The sequence below is a fragment of the Nicotiana tabacum genome, chromosome 7 (genome assembly GCF_000715075.1).
Source record: "Nicotiana tabacum cultivar K326 chromosome 7, ASM71507v2, whole genome shotgun sequence".
NCBI lineage: Eukaryota > Viridiplantae > Streptophyta > Magnoliopsida > Solanales > Solanaceae > Nicotiana > Nicotiana tabacum.
This window is the reverse complement of record NC_134086.1, coordinates 83,920,863-83,942,985: the sequence shown is the minus strand read 5'-3', so window position 1 is coordinate 83,942,985 and position 22,123 is coordinate 83,920,863. Positions and strand designations below refer to the sequence as shown.

The 22,123-nt window shown below is 35.6% G+C and overlaps 2 protein-coding genes across 2 annotated transcripts; one reads left to right on the top strand and one right to left on the bottom strand.

The window, feature by feature from the left end:
• Positions 1-6,067: 6,067 nt before the first annotated feature.
• LOC142162151 (uncharacterized) lies at positions 6,068-6,445 on the bottom strand. Its single transcript, XM_075218469.1, has one exon. The coding sequence runs from the start codon at positions 6,443-6,445 to the stop codon at positions 6,068-6,070; it is 378 nt and encodes a 125-aa protein (XP_075074570.1).
• A 9,806-nt stretch (positions 6,446-16,251) lies between these two features.
• LOC107802851 (ATP sulfurylase 1, chloroplastic) lies at positions 16,252-20,978 on the top strand. The gene is made up of 5 exons (XM_016626429.2): positions 16,252-16,950; positions 19,177-19,582; positions 19,836-20,096; positions 20,184-20,270; positions 20,545-20,978. Exons 1-5 carry the CDS (start codon positions 16,433-16,435, stop codon positions 20,680-20,682), a joined length of 1,410 nt encoding a protein of 469 aa, XP_016481915.1. The 5' UTR covers positions 16,252-16,432; the 3' UTR covers positions 20,683-20,978.
• The last annotated feature ends 1,145 nt before the right edge of the window (positions 20,979-22,123 follow it).

Sequence of the window (22,123 nt, the reverse complement as noted above, 5' to 3'; positions counted from 1 at the left end):
CATAATTAAAGGCTCGACCCCACAAAACCTTTTGCTTCTTCAAATTAGCCCTTCTCTCGAACTCTAATAATTCTACCATTGGCCTTTTGGAGGAACCGGGTTCCTCACCGGTACTCTGCCTCTTTCTTTGAGTCTTCTTCTTCTCAACTTTTTCTTTATCCACTTCTCCTTCCTCCACTACATCATCATCCTTGTCACTCATCGGTTCTCTGTTAGAAGTTACCTTCTTCTATTTAGCAACAATGGTTTTCCTTGAGTTTTTCCTTATAAGAAGAGCGGGTTACTTAATAGGCTCCTCATCATCCACCTCTAATATATCAGCAGGAGGCACATCCTCCTCATCAATCAACCAACTTTTCATAAGCATCATTCTTTTCTTCTTTTCCTTATTTACTTTCAAAGCACTATCAAGTGCAGCCTTTTTCTTATGTCTAGTGGTGGAGCGTTTGGGGACAGAATCCTTTATGGATTTCCCCCACCCTTAGCAGGTATGAAATTTATTATAGGCAGATTATCAATGTCATCTTCATTGTCACCAAACTCAGCTTCAGATGTAGACTTCATTTTTGGGTAAACAATCTCCAACAAAACATTAACAGGGTGGTCAAAAGGGGTAGTGTAAGCACTATCTAGGGGCTGTCTTGTAGAACCAAGAGTTTCATCCCAAATAGGAGCAGAGATTTTCCTTATGGGCATAAGGACCAGGTACCTCTATAGGTTCCCATATTGTACTGACAGGTACTTGTTCCCCCTTACCCTATTCTCCCCTCTGATTCAGTGGTTCCCCAACCAACTTTTGCACCGCAACATGCTCTTTTTCAAGAGAAGTAAAGCCTATTTTAAGTGCATCACTCCCATCTTTTACACCCTCAATACCAAAATTTTTTGTATCACTAGAAGAAGACAGAATATTACCCAATGTGGACGAGATACCCAGAACAATTCCCTTAACACTTGAAGCCTCAAAAATTCTAGATGCATGGACACACCAGGAACTGACTTCTCACGGAACCCCACTTCCTAAATACGCTGACTCGATACCTAAACACCTTCATCCCCTTCCATAATTTCGTTTTTGGTTTGAAGGAACTGAGAAGTAGAGGTAGTTCATTCTGAGTCGACTTTCTTTATAGTAGCAAAAGGACATAGAAAAAAAAACTTTTTGGGAGTTTGACTCTTACGACTATGATGGGGACTAGAACTAGATGGTGTGGGAGAAGGTACTGTGGGTTTAGGTTGGGTTGAAATCAGGGATTTCGTGGGTGAGGTTGTTTGCAATGTCATTTGTTACTTGTTCATCCTGAATTTGTCGTGCGTGTCTACCTGTAATGATATAGAATTGAGATAGAAGTTGCCAGAAAATACTTTTCAGCATTGTGCCTTTCAATCCATTCATAGCCAATCATCGAGGGACCAAGTTCTCAGTTCAGCTTGATCAACCCCAACTCTAGATGATTTCTTTCAAAATGTTCTCTACTCGGTGCTTTGGTGAAGATATCTGCTATCTATTCCTCCATTTTGAAGAACTTCATATAGATAAGTCATTTTTCAATATTGACCCTCAAGAAGTGATATCGCACATCAATGTGCTTTGTCCTCTTATTTTGAGCTGGGTTCTTATCCATGTTGAGAGCACTTGTATTATCACACAAGAATGGTACACAATCTTTAAACACACCAAAATCTTCTAGTTGTTGCTTGATCCATAGCAGTTGGGCACAACAAGAAGCAGCAACCATATATTCAGCTTCTGTAGTAGAAAGAGCCACAGAGTTTTATTTTTTTGTACCCCATGAGATCAAGCATAACCCCAGAAAATGTGTCATTCTAAATGTACTCTCTCTATCCAGCATAATCAGCATTAGCATATCCAACTAAGTCAAAATTATCTCTTGAGGGATATAAGAGGACCAGGTCTTGCGTTCCCTTGAGATACCTCAGGATTCTCTTGGCATCTTTCAAATGAGATTCCTTTGGAGTTGATTGAAATCTAGAACACAAGAAAACACTAAACAAATTGTCAGGTCTGACGGACGTTAGGTACAAAAGAGATTTGATGATACCCTATACATAGTTTTATTGATATGAGAACCAGGTTCGTCCATGTCTAGGCGAGTAGCAGTAGCAATGGGATTATCAATAGTCTTTGAGCTTTCCATCTCAAATCTTTTCAATAGCTCCTTGATGTACTTCTGTTAACTTATTATAATACCATTTGAGGTTTGTTTTACTTGTAAACCAAGGAAGAAGTTTAGTTCCCCCATCATGCTCATCTCAAATTCACTTCCCATGAGCTTCATAAACTCCTCACAAATGGAATCATTTGTTGCACAAAAAATGATATCATCAACATAGACTTGCATAATCAACAGATTGCTCCCTCATTTCTTCAGGAACAAAGTGTTGTCAATTTTACCTCTAGTGAAGCTATTCTCAAAAAGGAACTTAGATCTCTCATACCATGCACGAGGGGCATGCTTCAATCCATATAAAGCTTTGTTAGGATTGAAGATATGTTTCGGATGTTCATGGCACTCAAACCCATGTGGTTGCTTGACAAAAACTTCCTCCTTTAAATATCAATTCAAAAATGCACTTTTAACATCCATTTGGAAATATTTAAATTCCATATAAGATGCAAAAGCTATGAGAATTCTGATGGCTTCCATTCGAGCAACCAGAGCAAAGGTCTCATCATAGTCAATCCATTCTTCTTGAATGTAACCCTGGACCACCATCCTAGCTTTGTTTCATATTGTATTCCCAAACTCATCAAGTTTGTTTCTGAATATCCACCTGGTTCCAATCACTGTTCTGTCTGATTGGCTGGGGAACTAGATGCCACACTTTATTTCTCTCGAACTGATGAAGCTCTTCTTGCATAGAAACATTCCAGTCAGCATCTTTTAATGCTTCCTTGATGATTTTAGGTTCAATTTGAGACAAGAAATCTGAGAAGGCAAACATATTTCTTGCCTTAGATATAGTTTGAATATTAGAGTCCAAGGGAGTGATCACATTTTAAAGAGGATGAGAAATCTTGTTCTTCCAGTTAGACACTTGAACTTCAGAATATGAGGGGCTAATTTCCTCCGTATTTGACCCATCATTGGCATCTATAGAAGTATGAGTTCCCCTTCGTTGTCCAGCATCAAGAGTACCTAATATAGCATCATCAACCTTACGCTCAGGTTCAGTTGCACTGATAGAGGAACCGGGTTTCTCTGTTTCGGCTGGAGATTTTGCTACATTTTCTTCAATAATCTCCTTAACTTGGCTCATCAGATCAGTCTTCCCGTTTTTCATATTTATAGCCTCTTCAGAAACCTTTGAGAAATTTCCATCTCGATCCTTCTCATGTGAGTCCTTCCCACTTGAGTGGTGAGATTCATCAAAGATCACATTCACACTTGCCTCTACATATTGAGTCCTTTTATTGTAGACTTTTTATGCCTTTCTTTGAGAAGAGTAACCAAGAAAAATTCCCTCATCACTTTTTGCATCAAATTTTCCGAATGCTTCCTTACCGTTGTTGAGAACAAAAAATTTGCATCCAAACGCCCTTAGGTAAGTCCGCTTTGGTTTTCTCCTATTACGCAGCTTATAAGGAGTCTTGTCAAGTAGGGACCTGATCATGCACCTATTAATCAAATAACATGCAGTATTAACTGCTTCAGCCCAAAAATTATTTTGACACACCACTGTCAATCAACATTTTTCTTTCCATATCCTACAGAGTCCTATTTTTTCTCTCCACGACATCATTTTGCTGAGGTGTTCTAAGAGTAGAAAAATTATGACTTATACCATTTTCATCACAAAATTCATCAAATTTTACATTGTCAAACTCAGTGTTAGGATCAGATCTAATACTCACAACATTGTAACCCATCATCACTTGAATTTGTTTCACAAATGCAACAAATACAGAAAAGGTTTCATCATTGTTCCTCAGAAATAAAGTCCATATAAATCTAGAATAGTTATCAAAAATCACAAAGATGTACTTATTTCCTCCTCTACTAGGTATCCTCATAGGTCCACAAAGATCCATATGAAGACGAAACAGTGGTCTTGAGGTTCTCACTTCCTTCTTTGGTTTAAATGAGGATCAGACTTGTTTCCCTTTTACACACGCATCACACACCTTGTGATCCTTGAACTTTGACTTTGGCAGCCCACTGACCAGGTCCTTCTTGATCAGCTTGTTCAACGAGGAGAAGCTTGCATGCCCTAGTCGTTTGTGCCATAGCTCAGCATCATCATTAATAGCATTAAGGCATATAAGATCACCATTATTCAGCGAGTTAAAGTCTGCAACATAGATTTTCTTGAACCTCTTTGCAAACAAGACCACTTTGCCAGTTATGAGATTTGTAACAGTACAAGATTTTGACAAGAACTCCACTTTGTTTCCTTTGTCACAGACTTGAGAAACACTCAACAAGCTATATTTCAAGTCAGTCACATAATACATATTTTCAAATGAGTGGGAGAGTATTTTGCCAATCTTTCCAACACCAAAAATATATTCATTCTTGCCATTTCCAAAGGACACACTCCCACTGATTAGATTTAGGAACACAAACTAGTTTGGGTCACTTATAATTATAGAATGGGTGAACCAAAATACTTTTTGTCTATGCAGGCATCATTTGTTTCTTATTCTAAGAACTAGGTTCCTTAGCAGTAGGTTTCTCTTAAAAAACTTTGTTTTTCTACTGAGATTGAAATTTAGCTCTACAAGAGTCCTCGTAATGACCAGTTTGACCATAATGAGTGCAAAGCTAATTATCAGTCACAATAACATACTTGTTATGAGGATTGTATGAGGCTTTGGCCGTATTACTTTTATACATAGACGTGATTTCAGTAGAGGATCAGGTCCATGTAAGAGACTTACCTAAATCATTTTTAACCCTCTATAAGTCCTCCTAAAGTTGTCTATTCTTTTCAAGCTCAGCAGTGAGACCTATTTTGACCTCCTTGAGCTCACTGTCTAGCTTAAGTTGAGCCTCACTAGCCACTTCTTTTCCCTTAGGGTGTACATCCATTTTTCCATTATTTGTTCACAAGGTATTTTCTCTCGTACTTTCTTCCACTTGTTTCTTCATATCTACCACTACAACCATCAAGTCATCTCTCTCTTGTTCTACCTCTCCATTTTTTTCAGTTAAGACATTTTTCTCATTAATAGGACTGGATAAGCATCTATCAAAACATTTGCTAAGGACATCAATTTCTTTTGAGAATAATTTTTCATGTTTTTTTGAACATCAAGAAAATTTATCTCTTCTTCCTCGTTGTCCTCATCATCATTAGATTTGGCCATAAGTGCAAAGATAGAGTCATACTCTGTAGATCCACTTTCAATATCCATCATGGAGGTGTCTCTTTGGTCATCTTCACATTCAGATTCACTAGAGGAATCTCCCCAGGCAGCTAGAGCTAGCTTCACATTGTTGTCAGCAACATCTCTTCTCTTGAACCTTCTGTCGGGGACCGGGTTCCTCTTGTCCATCTTGTCAGCATTGCATTTGTAATGGTCCTTCTTTTGAAGAAGACATTCTTTGATAACGTGTCCTGGTTTTCCACACTTATGATAGCAGTCACTTCCTTTGGTGTTTCTGATAGAGTTTTCTCTCTTGGGAAGTCCTTCATTTCTTCAAATCATCTTTTGGAATCTTTGAGTGAGATAGGCCATGTGTGTCTTATCACCACTTGAGTCACTATTGTCGGCCTTGAGAACCAAGTTCTTCTCATTTTTGGGCTCTCTTCGTTCAAGATCTTTCATCTTCTTCATCTCATAAGTTTTGAGATTTTTGATGAGTTCATCAATGGTTAGCTTCTACAAATCCTTGGCTTCAGTGATAACATTTACTTTACTTCCCTAGGAACATGGTAGAACATTGAGTATTTTTCTAACCAGCTCTTTTCTTGGGATGACTTCTCCAAGAGAGTGAAGCTCATTGATGATAGAGGTGAAATGTGTATGCAGGTCATGAATAAACTCATCCTCCCTTATCTTGAAAAGCTCATACTCGGTAGTAAGCATATCGATTTTGTACTACTTAACTTGAGTAGTTCCCTCATGGGCACTTTGGAAAGCTTCCCATATCTCCTTAGCATACTGACACGCAGAGATGCGATTGTATTCGTCTAGTCTAATGTCACAAACAAGAATCTTCTTTGCCTTGAAGTTCTTCTCGATGGCCTTTCTATCAACATCGCCGTACTCCTTTCTTGTCTTTGGGACTGTAGTTATTCCCTCATCAATAGTTTTCGTGGGAACAAAAGGACCATCATAGATTACATCCCACAGTTGTGAGTCCTCAGCCATGATGAAGTCATGCTTTCTTGTTTTCCACAAACCATAGTATCGGCCATTGAATTTTGGTGGTCTGTAGGTTGATTGTCCTTCATCGAAGTTTGGTGGAGTAGCCATGAAGATCCCTTCTAGGTGTTAACCTTTTAGAAAGAAACTGCTCTAATACTAATTGATAGAAACTAAAGGTCCACCAAACAGAATAGAGAACCAAGTTCTCTATCAATTCCCACAGTAAACAGCAGTAAATAAAGAACACACAATATTTACGTGAAAAACACCCAGCTCAAGGGATTAAAAATCACGACCTACCCTAGTAGGATTTCAATTTCACTAACTGAGCAAACTTCATATTACAACCTATTGCAATCTAGGAATTAAACTCTTAATCTCTTACCTCTTACAATGACTCTATTGTAAGCCCTTGGTAATAACTGTATTACAAAGTTGCACAATTGACTAACTCTAGTCAATAACCAAAAGCTAATGATTTAAATGATGTCCTACTAAATGCTTCTAAAAAGCTGTGTAGGAATTGCAAATAAATAACATAAAACAAAGACACAACAATACTAAAGGACACAAGATATATTCAATGTTAGGATCTGATCATTTATTTTGTAGCTGTTTTGTTGTTCAATGCACCTGGGGAAACAGACTCGTATAACTTCTCAGCTCGTCATTAAAAAAATAACAATTGGAAGTACAAATTTGATCAATTATTGATGTGGTGATTGGGTTTCTGGACCCTAACAATCAAGATTTTTCCAAAACAAAAAGATCAACCCAAACAAATAAATTAGAAGTATGCATGATTAATTAGTTTTGATGGCCATTGACTACCTTGATCGGCCAATTGAATTGTTGAATTATAATATTAATTACTCTAGTATTGTATTAACCTGGTAATACGTGTCAAAATACAATTGGATGTTTGGTCATTAAAATATTATTTTGTAAGACAACAAGTGTCCTACCTATTGAAGAATAAATGTTTGTCTTTCATTACTCTCTAGGACCACATTTGATCTGGCTGTAATGTTGTGCAAGGTTCATGACTTCATTAGATGATAAACAGAAACAGTACTACTACTACATTTATTTGTGCAACAGGCTATAAAAAAGTACTACTACTATTTATTTGTGCAACAGAAAGGGTTCGTGGAAACTGGAAAGCAACAAAGCACAAACATTACCGACAACTGAGACAAGGTAAGGACAAAACTTCCACTTGGTACTTTGTTTAATATCACATAAAGAAGCTAATTAGGATAATACACTTTATTATTTATATCTATTTATCTATTTGTATCTATCTATCTATGTTATTATAAAAGCACAAATATCATAACACTAAATGTTAAGCGACAAAATATTCTTTAAATATTGACCGACTTTTATACCCTTCAAAAACTAAATTATTCACTCAAAATATAGATCATCTTTGGATAAATTTGTAAGATCAAGACTTTGCCTAATAACTGAGTTTGATTCAACTACACTCTTGACCGTTTAGTTTGGGTTCATTCAAATTCTGTCCTAACTCAAAGTTTGAATTTATTAAGACTTCTATCACAAAAAAGCATCAGTCATAGTCTCTTACATTAACTATATATTCATTGTGGACAAGGCAGACCCACAAATTCACGGGGCAACACTCAACAAGGTACTCTCCTATCTCCGTAAAGCCATTCGTAAGTTATTACACTTTTTCCTAATTATGCCTTACAAGAGTTATGCGCCTGACATTTTGCATCTAAATTTACTCCAAATATGTATTTTTTTATGAACTAATTTAGTGATTAGACAAATGTTTTGATGGTAATTTGGTTTCTAATTAAGGAGTGGTAACAGTGTTCTGATATCTTTGTGGAAATTATAAGTTCTACTAAGTTTAAAGAGAAAAGGTGGGCGTAGAATCAAATATTTTGATTTCTTAGTTACAATGAAAATCGGATGCACATTTTTGTTTAATGTACTGAGTTATTCCTTTTGGACAAGGTCAAGCATAAAGCTGGAGAAGACAAGTTTGGATAGTACTTCGGACAGTCAATACTATACTCTAATTTTTGTGATTTACATGCTATCTTCACACTTTATTTTTTGTTATGTGCTTGCTATCTTCTTTCGCTTAACAAGTGAAGTAATGGTGCAGAAAATATTTAAAAGGATGGATGGAACCACTTAACTTGATGCATGAACGAGATAGAAGTTCTAAAATATACAAGGTAGCCAAAGTAGAATATAAGGTTTAATGGTCTATCACCTAATAACTTACGAGTGACACCACCTTGGTTATATCAATAAAAAAGAAACTTAAAATATATATATATATATATATATATTTATATATATATATATATATATATATATATATATATATATATATATATATATATATATATATATATATATATATTAAGAAAGATACAACCAAATAACATGTTTATACCTTATAAATAAAGGTAATGTAATTACAAATTTTATGTAACTTATTTTAATTGTGATCCTTTGGAGGGACAAACAATGACCAGTTACGTATTGAATTCAAATATCAGTTTATAACAATGGGAATTTAGTATACATTAATTATTTCCATTTTTACTCGAACAAATGCTATTGCTAGGAAAAAATGCGATTAAGGTTTTACTATCTTTTCTATAAATTATGTGATATTTGACTTGAGATACTCGTGCAACGCACGAGCGTAGAGACTAATATATGGAAAATCTTTTAGTCTTCTTCCTTTCCGCTGTTTTGGATACGGGTATGCATTTTTTTCCATAGAAATTAGTAATATAATTTATTAATTAACATTAAAATAAAGCATAAGCCAACAATATCTAAAATAATCATTATGGCCTAACTAACATCGTAAGGGTCGTTTAATATTCAAATAAGACGAGATTAAATAGAATTGATGTCTAAATTATTTGAATTTTGTAAATTAAGGAGAATACAATCAGACATCTCTATAACAGCATCCTTATATAATAATACTTCATTATAAAAGCCAAGTTTTTTCGGAACCAAATTTCATGTTATGTTATAATATATGTTCTATAACAACACTTCGCTATAACATCCAAAAATATTCAGAACAAATAAGGATGTTATAGAGGAGTCCGTAACCGAAATGTGATTCCTTTGGACTCAAAACATTTTTTTATATAAAATGCATTAACAAACCGCATTTTATATAAAACGCATTAACAAATCGCGTTTTATGTAGTAGCTGATAAGACGGCTATATAAAGCGCAGCTCATTACCGCATTTTATATAAAATACGGTAATGAACTGCGTTTTATATACATAAATAATAGATCCCTTCCCCTTTCCCCCACGTTTCTGCCCAGAACCTTCCCCCTTCCCCCTTCGTTTTAAAAAAATGCAGCGGTCCCCCCTTCATTAATGTCCTTAAAAGCTCTTGTGGACCCCACTCGTCCCGTAAAAAGCAGATATCGTTGGTCCCACATCCTAGCCAAGCCTTCTATTGTTGTGGGTTGCTTGTTTCGGAGTCAAATTTTTAAATCTTTAACTTTTCAGAAAATATAATTCGAGGTATTCCGATTTAGTTTATGACCAATTTCGTATAAATAATGCATATTAGTTGTTTTGAATGTGTTGTATATTGTTTTGTATTTTTTGTGATTAAATTGGTATGTTATTTTTATCCGAACTAATATATTAATGCTGTAAAAAAATATGTAAAAATTGTGAAATTGTTATTATTTGTTAATAAAAAATGTTAATAAATTACTATTACTGTTTTATATGTATTTTTATGATTACAATGTATTTGTTGTGTTTTATTTGATTTAAATTATTTATTTGCTTAAAGACTAGTAATATAATGCCTTTTAGTGTAGTAAAATGTAATGTCTTTTAGCATAGTAAAATATAGTGCCTATTAGCATAGTATAATGTAGTGCCTTTTAGCGTAGTAAAATGTAGTGTCTTTTAGCGTAGTTTCCATGTAGTTTAAATATCTCTTATACTAAAAAATACGTCAAAATAACTGATAGATCAAACTCAAACTTTGTCCAAATATAGTAAACATATATTTGGTGCTACTGGGCTGTAAATATCGAGCCTGGAACCCATATATGAATATTTAATAATTAAATATTGTATAATTATAAAAATTAATTATTTAATGTACAAACAAACATATAAAATTATAAAACTAACATGTAAAATAATAAAACTAACACATAGAAGAATTTAGGATAAATTGGGCTACTTGGCTTCAAATATCGAGTCTGGAACCCATATATGAATATTTAATAATTAAATATTGTATAATTATAAAAATTAATTATTTAATTTACAAACAAACATATAAAATTACTAACACATAGAATAATTCAGGATAAATTGGTGCTACTGAGCTCCAAATATCGAGCCTGGAACCCATATGTGAATATTTAATTATAAAAATTAATTATTTAATTTATAAACTAACATATAAAATTATAATAAAACTAACACATGGAAGAATTTGTGAATGTTTATTTATAAAAAATTATTATTTAATTTACAAACTAACATATAATATTATAATAAAACTAACACATAGAAGAATTTAGGATATCTTGGTGCTACTGGACCTCAAATATCGAGCCTGAAACCCTTATGTGAATATTTATTTATAAAAATTAATTATTTAATTTATAAACTAACATATAAAATTATAATAAAACTAAGCCTGGAACCTATATGTGAATGTTTATTTATAAAAATTTATTATTTAATTTACAAACCAACATATAAAATTATAATAAAACTAACACATAGAAGAATTTAGGATATCTTGGTGCTACTAGATCTCAAATATCGAGCCCAGAACCCTTATGTGAATATTTATTTATAAAAGTTAATTATTGAATTTACAAACTAACATTTAAAATCATAATAAAACTAACACATAGAAGAATTTAGGATATCTTGGTGCTACTGGCCTCAAATATCGAGCCTGGAACCCTTACGTGAATACATCATAATTAAATATTGTATAATTATAAAAATTAGTTATTTAATTTACAAACAAACATATAAAATTATAAAACTAACATGTGATGTGGGACTCGTACACTTTTGGTCTAACGGGAGGTGGAGCATGCTCCATCGTCAACTCAGGTTCGACATTCATTTCTTCCTTATCATCACCCTCGTCAAGGAAGGGTGTGTCATCTCCAGACTTATCGGCATTGTTGTCATAATCACTATTATCTTCCTGACTCTCCGCATCTGCCAAATCCCGAGTAAATACGTCGTCTACGGGCAACTGAGTGAGGTCAAGACCATCAAGTTGCTTGTTTTCACTGCACAAACAACAAAATGATAAGCTACTCAAGTTGATAAATACTTTACATATAGCTATATCACTTCACTTACAAGTCGTAATGAGTTGATATTCCATGATGGATGTTATCCTGTTGGTGATGACTCCCGGATGGACCACCATGATCCAACACACCAAAACTACGCATATTCCAACTGGGTGTGGGGTCATAACTTGTAAAATTCATATCTGAACGGTACCCCATGTGGAATATATGAGTATTAATACAAATTCAATACAACAAAAATAAACATCGTAACATAAAGGAAAATTGAAGTTTACCAGTCATCTTGTGGGTTATGTAAAGTAGGAGAGAAATTATTTCCTCGCTCCTCGTTCGCCCGTGGAGATAAGTTTAGATCCGGCCAAACTCTTTCAGCCGGAACCTGTTGGGCTAAAACTGCTCCAAAATAACCACCCGATGATTTAGGGTTATCCCTGCTTTGCGCAATATCATTATTGCGAACGTCTTCAACTTTCACGTACATTTCCAACATTGTTATCAAAATAAGTTCTCGGTATTCATCCAGAATCCCCAAAAAAACTCTCAGAGTTTCATTATTCTCGATGTTAAACTCAGTGTAACAAGCAACCCCTTGCGGAGTTACAGAATACGAATATCTTCCAGTTATTTTAAGATTCATCGAACGTTTGCTCAACCTCATTTTATTTTATAACAACGATACCAGTTTATTGTACTCCATTGTGAGTGGCAACTTAACATGATTCTATGGAGATAAACTGTAGCTCACTGAGTTATTCGTCATCATAACCTCACCCCCCTCCCACTCCAATATAATGAAACTCTTACTTTTCGCTCTTCAGACATTATGAAAAAAGCTTTAGAATTTAACAACAAGAAAAATTTATCACGAAGTTGGAGTATTTCTGAATGATTTTTCTCAAAATCCTTAACACCTTTAAATAAGGCAATGCCCAATCCGGGGAGGTCAAATGGGGGGTCAAATTTGTGGAAGTAAAATGCAGTTTAAAAAGGTGTTTTACATATTTGAATTATTGTTATGTCAATTAAGCACAGAAGAGTTATTGGTGGGCCCACAAAATAGGTAAAATGCGATAATGAACCGCGCTTTATATACTTGTCTTATTAGCTGCCAGGTAAATCACAATTTGTTACCGCATAACCGCGTTTTATATAAAACGCTATAGAATGGTAACTTTTTTTTCTACTCAAAAAATATTTTGAGTCCAAAAGAATGATATTTCGATTCCAAACTCATTATAGAGAGGTTCGACCGTATATGATTTTATTATCCTTTACTAACGAACAATAGTCACTTCCACTCCAATTTAATCATTTTTCCGAAAACTTTTTTGTCAGTGGAATCACTAGAATGACAAGATGCAACGCAAGAAAACTCATCATTAAATAATAGTATCATGTATAACATACGACATAGTGCAATTTTCCACAAAAAAAAATGGTTATTACAAATCTTGAATGTTTGATTTTATCTTTGAAAATCTAATTATAATAATGTAACTTCTTGTTTAGATTGTTAATCAGTGTAAGAATAATTGTGTTATTTGGTTAAAAAAAAATTATGGAATTTTAACACGGAAAAGGGCCAAATATAACCCTACATTACGAGAAAATGCTTAAATACATCCCTCCTTATACTTTGGATCTAAATATACTCCTACCGCAATAATATTAGTTCTAATATCTCTCTCTTCTGTTAAATTTGTCTAAAATGAATATCCAATCCTACGTAACATTGACATTTGATGAGGTGGATGTCACCTGGCATGCCACCTCATCGCCCCTAACCCATTTTACCCCTCCCCTTTATTTATTTTTTCACCACTAAATTTTCTTTCCTTCCACCACCATTGCCACCATAACATCCAGCATGGACAATATTGAATTTTTAGCTAGTCAATCTTAACAGTATGAGATTGAGTGTTGCCAATCTGCAAATGCTTTGAGTATCTGAGTCTGCAACAAAAATATCCAAGCTTCGACAACTCCAGCATCAGTTAGCATGGAAATGACTCTTTGACATAACTGAAAGATGGTGCCAATTCAGTCCCTTAGTTCGGAACCTAATTTAGATGCCTTAACCTCCTTTCAAAGAGCTCTATCATAATTGACTTTATTGCAGTCATTCAAGGCAAAAGAGAAACTATAGCTTATCGCTAATCGCACCATAGCAGGAACCTCGCTATCCTTGTCGGTCAGTTAGTCTAACCTCAGGTATCCCCTCATGCCTGGGTACGATAATTGAGGTTGCTCCTGCTATAATTTAAGGGGCCATCAGCAGAAATATCTCGAGAACTAGTTAAGGGCAGGAGATAATAACAGAATAATTTAATTAGTCACTCCATTATCACGTACACTAATAATACATAAAGAGATTATTTAGCTTCTCGAGGAAGAGAATTTCACCTAAAATTCGAGAAGCTTCTAATTATATTGAATCGAATGCGAGTGATGGAGAAAAACACACACATATAGAAGACTAAACTTTAAATATAATATTGCTCATGTTGGTAGTAAGATAATGATGGTGGAGGGGAAGAAAATTTTAGTGGTGGAAAATAAAAGATGGGAGGAGTAAAATAGGTTCGGAGCGCTGAGTTGGTATGTCATGTGGCACCCACCTGATCATATGTCAGTGCTACATAGGGATGGATGTTCACATTGGACAAACTTAACGGAAGAGGGGTATATTTGAACCAATAGTGTTATGGCATTGATATATTTGGATACAAAATATAACGAATGGTATATTCAAACCTTTTCTCATAATATAATGGTATATTTTGTCCTTTTCCGAATTAATATCATCCTTAATGAAATCCAAAATACAGGATAAAATTAATATTTGTTCTTAGCCCACTCTCGAATTATTCTCTTACTATAATGCTGGTATATTAGGTATAATCCATTCACTACACAAGTTTTAGTAATACAAAAAGTTATTGGTCCACTTGCTTCTTATAAATCTTCTCGTTACGATATATATTATATATAGGTGTAAATTTATCTGCATCCAATATTTATACTAATTACATGTGTCTTTTATATATATGATATGTATTTTTTACTTTAATTTTGATTATTGAGGTTAAATTATTTGATCTTACATATAGTCAGACCTCTCTATAATAGTATCTGTATAACAATCATTCACTATAAAAGTCAAGTTTTTCTCGGAGCCAATTTATCATTCACTATAGCAATTATTCACTATAAAAGCCCAAAAAATATTAAAACAAATGATGTTGTTATAGAGAGATTTGAGTGTAAATATAAGTGCGAATGAGTATTATTCTTAATATAATATACTCTAATTGATTTAATAATTTATTGTCTTTCTTCGTTCATCCTTAGCACTCATGACTCACCTACCCAATTTAGCTTGCAACACATAATCTTGCATACTTATAGAATCATTTCATCATTAAGAAACTTAATCAAGCATAAATCGAGTTAGTCTTTCGAAAGGAACCCAAATCAAGATTCTAGGCATACTTAACTAAAATAGATTTACTCTTTTTTTTTCGAAAGAAATAAATTTAGTTCATAATCAAAGGAAAGCGGACGTGAAAGTGAAGCTTGACTCACAAGTCGTTCCCAAGAGAGAAAGTTTTAAGTACTTAGGGTCAATTATCCAGCGAGAAGGGGAGATCGATGTGGATGTTATGCACTGTATTGGGGGCGGGGGTGAATGAAATGGAGGTTAGTATTTGGAATCCCGTGTGACAAGAATGTGCCACCGAAACATAAAGGGAAGTTCTATAGAGCGGTGGTTAGACAGGCCTTGTTGTATGGGGCTGAGTGTTGGCCAGTCAAGAATTCACATATCTATAAGATAAAAGTAGCAAAAATGAGGATGCTGAGATGGATGTGCAGGCACACTACGCTGAATAAGATTAGGAATGAAGATATTCGGGAGAGGGTGAGTGTGTGGCTATGGTGGATGAAAAGATGCAGGAAGTGAGGCTTAGATAGTTTGGGCACGTGCAGAGGAAAAACCTAGATGCCCCGGTTAGGAGGTGTGAACGGTTGGCTTTAGCAAGTGGGAGAAGAGGTAGAGGGCGACATAAGAAATATTGGAGCGAGGTGATTAGGCAGGACATGACACGTCTCCAGATTTTCGAGGAAATGACTTTTATTAAGAAGGTGTGGAGGTCGAGAATTAGGGTTGTACATTAGGGAGTAGTCGAGCATTTTCCCTCTTTGTACCAGTTAGTGTGCTAGTGTTTTATTTAGGACTACTAGCGATTTATGTTGTGTTTCGCACTTTTGAGTACTATTTGTGTTATTGCGCTTCCATTTATTGGTTGTCTCTCACGTTGCTGATATTATTTTTCTGGTTTTTGTTGTTGATACAGATCTTTTGTCTCTAAACCGAGAGTCTCCAGAAAACAAGTTTGCATACACTACTTTTTTCAAACCCACTAATAAAATTTTACTGGATTATTGTTATGGTAATCAAAGAAAAAATTGGATCACAATAATCCAAGATAATTATGTCCAAGTTCATCCCCCCAAATCTTTTCTCCACCCAAAAGAAGTCCCTACAAATAACAACAAAACTTCCTAGTCATTTTACACTTTACCTTATTTTCTCTTTCTTTCTTTCACTATCACCCCAACATTATAAAATACAAATCAGTCCGAGAAAATTACTTTTAAATTCCCAAAAGCTCCACCAAAGTCTCTCTCCCTCCAAATAAAACCATCTAATTTTTTCAAACCCCAAAAAGAAAGAGAGAAGAGCCAAAGGCTTGAATGGCGACTATGGCTTCTCTTTTTCTCAAAACCCCAGGTCCATCTCAATCTTTATCCAAAACCCAGAAAACCCATTTCGTGTTACCCCTCAATCTCCCTGTTTCGTATTCGTGGCGTTCCAAGTTTCGTGCCGTACCGGGGGCCCGAATCCGATGCGGCCCGCTGATTGAGCCCGACGGCGGAAAGCTCGTGGACCTCGTTGTCGAGGAGCCACAGAGAGATTTGAAGAGGAGACAGGCTTTGTCTCTTCCGAAAATCAAGCTGTCAAAGATTGATATCCAATGGGTTCATGTGCTCAGCGAGGGCTGGGCCAGTCCGTTGAAAGGATTCATGAGAGAATCCGAGTTCCTCCAAACTCTTCATTTTAACTCGCTCCGACTCGGTGACGGCGGCTCACTCGTCAACATGTCGGTGCCGATTGTGTTAGCCATCGACGATTCTCATAAGAATAGGATCGGTGGGTCTACCAGTGTTGCCCTTGTTGATGACAAGGACAAGCTTATTGCCATTCTTAACGAGTAAGGGCATTTCGGTAACTTTAGTTTCATTATGTGTTACTGTTCTTTGTGTCCATATGGATGTTAGATGTAGCTAAAAGAACCTTAACCTTTCAATAGAATTATTTCTCCAAAACTCTATGTCTTCTAAATACGTGTAAAAAAATTTGTAGAGTCAAGGTCATTTATTAGATAACGACAGATAAATCTTGTACTAAATAATTGGTAATATGGTAAAAAGTTTTTTGGCAAAAGTTGGAAGATTGAAGGTTTGGAAGGTTGATAGGTTTGATTGAGAGTTGGCTTTGTTGATATCGGGTCCGGATTGTATTTTCGGAAATTGGTATAGGTCCGTTGTATCATTTGGGTTTTGCATGCAAAATTTGAGGTCATTCTGAGTTGATTTAGCATGGTTCGGCTTGAGTTTTAGAAGTTTAAAAGTTGATTAATCATTAAGCTTGAATTGATGTGTGCTTCATAGTTTTGATGTTGTTTGGTGTGATTTGAGGCCTCAACTAGGTTCGTGTTATGGTTTGGGTCTGGTTAGTGTGGACAGGGTCCCGGTAGCCTCGGGTGTGTTTCGGATGGTCAAGCGACTCAATTTGATGGTTTTTCCTCAATCACAGGGAATAAACATATACCTTTAATAACCATGGCACTTAATATGTAACAAAAGGTGGAGTCTTTTTGGTTATATGCTTTGATGTATGAATTTTTTTTAATTAAACTTGGCACTTAACAAAATTCATTAGTGTGGAATCTTGTTGCATAAGTATTTTTATGTTTGTAGATGGCAGTTAAGATCCACGATAATTCTCACTTTAATATTTGAAACAAAGATTAAACGTCACAAACATAATAGTAATAGCTAAGGAAAACTGGAACGCTTTGCTTTGTACTATGTTAATAGGCAAATATTTCCGGGTCACTTGGGTTATTTGAGGACCTTCTTGCTACTGTAAAAGTGTTTAAAACTGTTTCTGTTGTTAGAACTTCTTGTTTTATACACTCATATGTATAATATAGTTTACCTGAAATCTGATGACTCTACAGGTCTTTTTTTCGGGTCCTTATGGGTGGTATAGACATCATGTAACATTTGTTGATCCAGATCTGTGCCTTTTGTCATCTGGAAAGAATTGTTTCATGTTTGCTTAATCTTTGTGTGCACCATGCTCTACTAATGATATTATACGTGACCTCCTACTCTACTGTTCGGTTCACTTTTCTTTGTTTTTTCACTATGAATTTAATAAGGACAGATGTGTTACCCCACGACAGTTTCTTGGATAGGATATTAGGTATCAATATGGTCCTCCTGGTTTATCTAGGGAAAGCGAAACTTATTTGGACAAACATCCCTATCTGAATTTGAATTTCTTCCTAAGATCTATAATTGTATGCTTTGGAGTGGAATTTTGTGGTCAAGCATCCACCAATACCCACATTAAGGATGCACTCATGCACACATCAAAGGGAGGAGTACTTATGCATGACTACTTGCAAGGGAAACAATATGCTTGTACCGTGCAGTTCTACTTGCATAGGAGGAAAAGTAATCTTGTACTCTTTCGGGTCAACCATTGTTGTAAAAACAATTCTGTACACGTGAAAAAGAGTATCAACCAGGTGTACGTTCATCTGTCAGAATCTCCACAAAACTAACATCACAGTATGTAATTTATCAGATTACCTCAATTTGAGCGCCGAGATACTAAAAGGAACAATGACCTTTCTAATCATTGAATTAAAGTCAGGAAATTGCTCATAAAGAAAGCTCCCGATGATTGTTTTGTGATAGTTTTGGCATAACGATCCCAATATTGAATTTGCACACCCACCCGAGTTTTTGGTTGGTCTCCACTTGTTATACTACAAATTAACATGTTGATTATTCTTTGGTGGACCTGGTGGTAGAGCTAGGAGGCACCTTTTTTTTTTACTCCATCTTTTTAAAATTTCTCTATATGCCATAATTTTCTTGAATCTTGGTTCTTAATCATTAATGTACTGTCTGTAATCTGCAAGTGTTCCAAAGCTTTTCCTACTCTATGGCTTACTTAGTGAAAGCTTTGTACATTTTTGAATCGTATCATAGCATTGATGTTAGGAGATTCTCAATTGCTTGTTTAGCAAATTGATTTACCTCTCCCTTGTCTGTACTAAAAAATTATTGTGCTTATTTACCTGCCTGCAAATGTAAGATGAGCACTTATAATACTCACTTTCTTTATTTGATAATTCTAGTGTTGAGATCTACAAGCATAATAAAGAAGAACGGATAGCCAGAACTTGGGGAACAACTGCCCCAGGTCTACCTTATGTAGATGAAGCAATAACTCATGCTGGAAACTGGCTAATTGGTGGTGATTTGGAAGTTATAGAACCAATCAAGTACGATGATGGTCTTGACAGGTTCCGGCTCTCCCCTGCTGAACTTCGAGATGAGCTTACGAGGCGCAATGCAGATGCAGTGTTTGCTTTTCAACTCAGAAATCCAGTGCATAATGGCCACGCATTATTGATGACAGACACACGTCGTCGACTTCTTGAGATGGGATACAAGAACCCTGTCCTTTTGCTTCATCCTCTGGGAGGTTACACAAAGGCAGATGATGTTCCACTTCAGTGGCGAATGAGGCAACATGAGAAGGTATGTGATCTTGGACATTCAGATGCTTTGTTCTTCAAACTTTTTTTGCTATAGGAGAACACACTTAGCACTCACCTGCATCCATTTTGAAGTCCTTCCTGAACTAAAATGCGTTATTGTTTAAGTTACTTCTCCATTAAAGCTAACCCCAATTAATTTGGGATTGTGGTGTGTGGTTACTTGCCATCATTCTGATTGATGGAGTAGTATAGTGCTGCTTCTTAACTGTTTCGTACAATGAACACTTTTTCAGGTACTTGAAGGTGGGGTGCTTGACCCAGAGACAACTGTGGTCTCTATATTCCCATCTCCTATGCACTATGCTGGTCCAACTGAGGTGCAATGGCACGCAAAGGCGCGCATCAATGCGGGAGCTAACTTTTACATTGTGGGCCGGGATCCAGCTGGGATGGGCCATCCATTAGAGAAGAGAGATCTGTATGATGCAGATCATGGAAAGAAGGTACTCAGTATGGCCCCCGGGTTAGAGCGGCTGAATATCTTGCCTTTCAAGGTATGACAACAATGACCTGTAGCGTGAAGTGCTTCATTTCTCATTTAGCTTTTCGAACGCCAATGTGAACCTTTAATTTTTGGACAGGTGGCTGCATATGATAAGACTCAGAATAGAATGGCATTCTTTGATCCATCTAGGCCTCAAGACTTTCTCTTCATATCAGGCACCAAGGTATATTCTCTTCATTGACTTTCTCTATTCTACCTACTTCCCCATCCCCCACTCCACTATACTCCTGGAGAAAAGGGAAGTTCTCCATTTCCACGCAATAGGAAGAAATAAAGAAGTATTTGGCATCCACTTTTTGATTAAAGTTTGAGTTGAATGTAGTATGCTGTAGAAAAGAAGCTACACAGATCACAAGGATATATGCTGCTTATTAAAAAAAGTCACTAGCTGTGCCTTGTTCAATTTTAAGGCACAACTAATTTTTTGGTTTTTCCAGATGCGATCACTTGCAAAGAATAAAGAGAGCCCTCCAGATGGTTTTATGTGCCCTGGTGGTTGGAAGGTCTTGGTGGAATACTATGATAGTTTGACTCCAGCCGGGAATGACAGAGTTCCTGAACCTGTCCCAGTTTGAAAGTTCATCATTATCAAGGTGTACTCCAATGTGTTTGGGAGAAACCTTAAAATGTAATATGGCTCCTGATTTGGTGCACATTCCTCTCAAAGGACAAAACAATAATAATAGTGAGGCACTGGTATTGTGTGAGAAAAGTTGTCTCCATCTTGTAAATTATTAGTGCCAAACATGGCACCTTAACTTTGTCGACACATCTGTTTGCAGTTGTATCATAGGTTGTGCTGTCATGAATATGGATTTCAGGTTTTCTGCTTTCAATTCTTTCATTAGAAGGATAAGCAAATTTAGCTCGACCTTGCCTAAAAACCTTTTTTTTTTTTAACATAACACACGGATATTATATATATATATATATATATATATATATATATATATATATATATATATATATATATATATATATATATAGAGAGAGAGAGAGAGAGAGAGAGAGAGAGAAGGGCACTAGTGTTACCAATATTTGCCAAATAGTTACAAACATTGTTAGACAAAGTCCTAATGCCATTACAAACTCCATGCTTGTCCTTGGTAACTTCATGCTCAACAAAAAGGGGTGGACGTGCATGGTAAAAATACTTAGACGTTGATACAATTTTGGTGGCTTGCTTGGCTAGTACATGGGCCACCATATTTCCTTCTCTAAAATTATGCTTCAGCATTGGGATCTTCAATTGGTGCATTAGCCATCTGCATTCACAAACAATGTTAGAGTAGTTAGAGTTATTCTCGTAGATGAGTTTAATAACATCAGTGGAATCAGTTTCAATTCCCAGCATCGTGAAGTTCATGTCTCTTGCCATTTTTAACCCTTGTAGTATGGCTTGTAGCTTTGCATGGATGGGAGAACTTGCTTGGCATGATTTGTAATAGCCTACAATCCAATCACCTTTGTTATTTCGAAAAGCTCCTCCAAGTCCTGCCCTACTACTCTTATTACAGAAAGCACCATCGCAGTTTAATTTAACTTCTTTGTTAGGCTTTATCCAACTAATCTCAACCTTGATAGTTTTTTCCACAAAAGGGTTTCTTTCAGTGAAGAAGTAGAATTCCCAAGATGCATGGATAACCTTTTTTATATCTAGGTAGTTATTCAAGTTGTTGATGTTATTATTGTTCCTGTTTTTCCATAGTTCCCATATATAATAAGGGAATATAGTAGTCCACTTCCTGGGAGAGTTGCAATTATTAATGAAGATATCTCTTAAATTAGTTAGCCAGTCTTTGTTTTTCCCAATATCCAAAGGTGGAAGGCCCATATTTTCCCAGAAATGCTTTGAGATAGAACATCTAGCAAAGATGTGTTGTATGTCCTCGATTCCGGCTCTATAGATTGTACAGTTAGAATCAATGTTGATACCTATTTTAGCTAGGTAAGCCCGACAAGGAATACAGTTGTGCATGCATTGCCATAGAAAGAACTTTATTTTAATCGGGCATT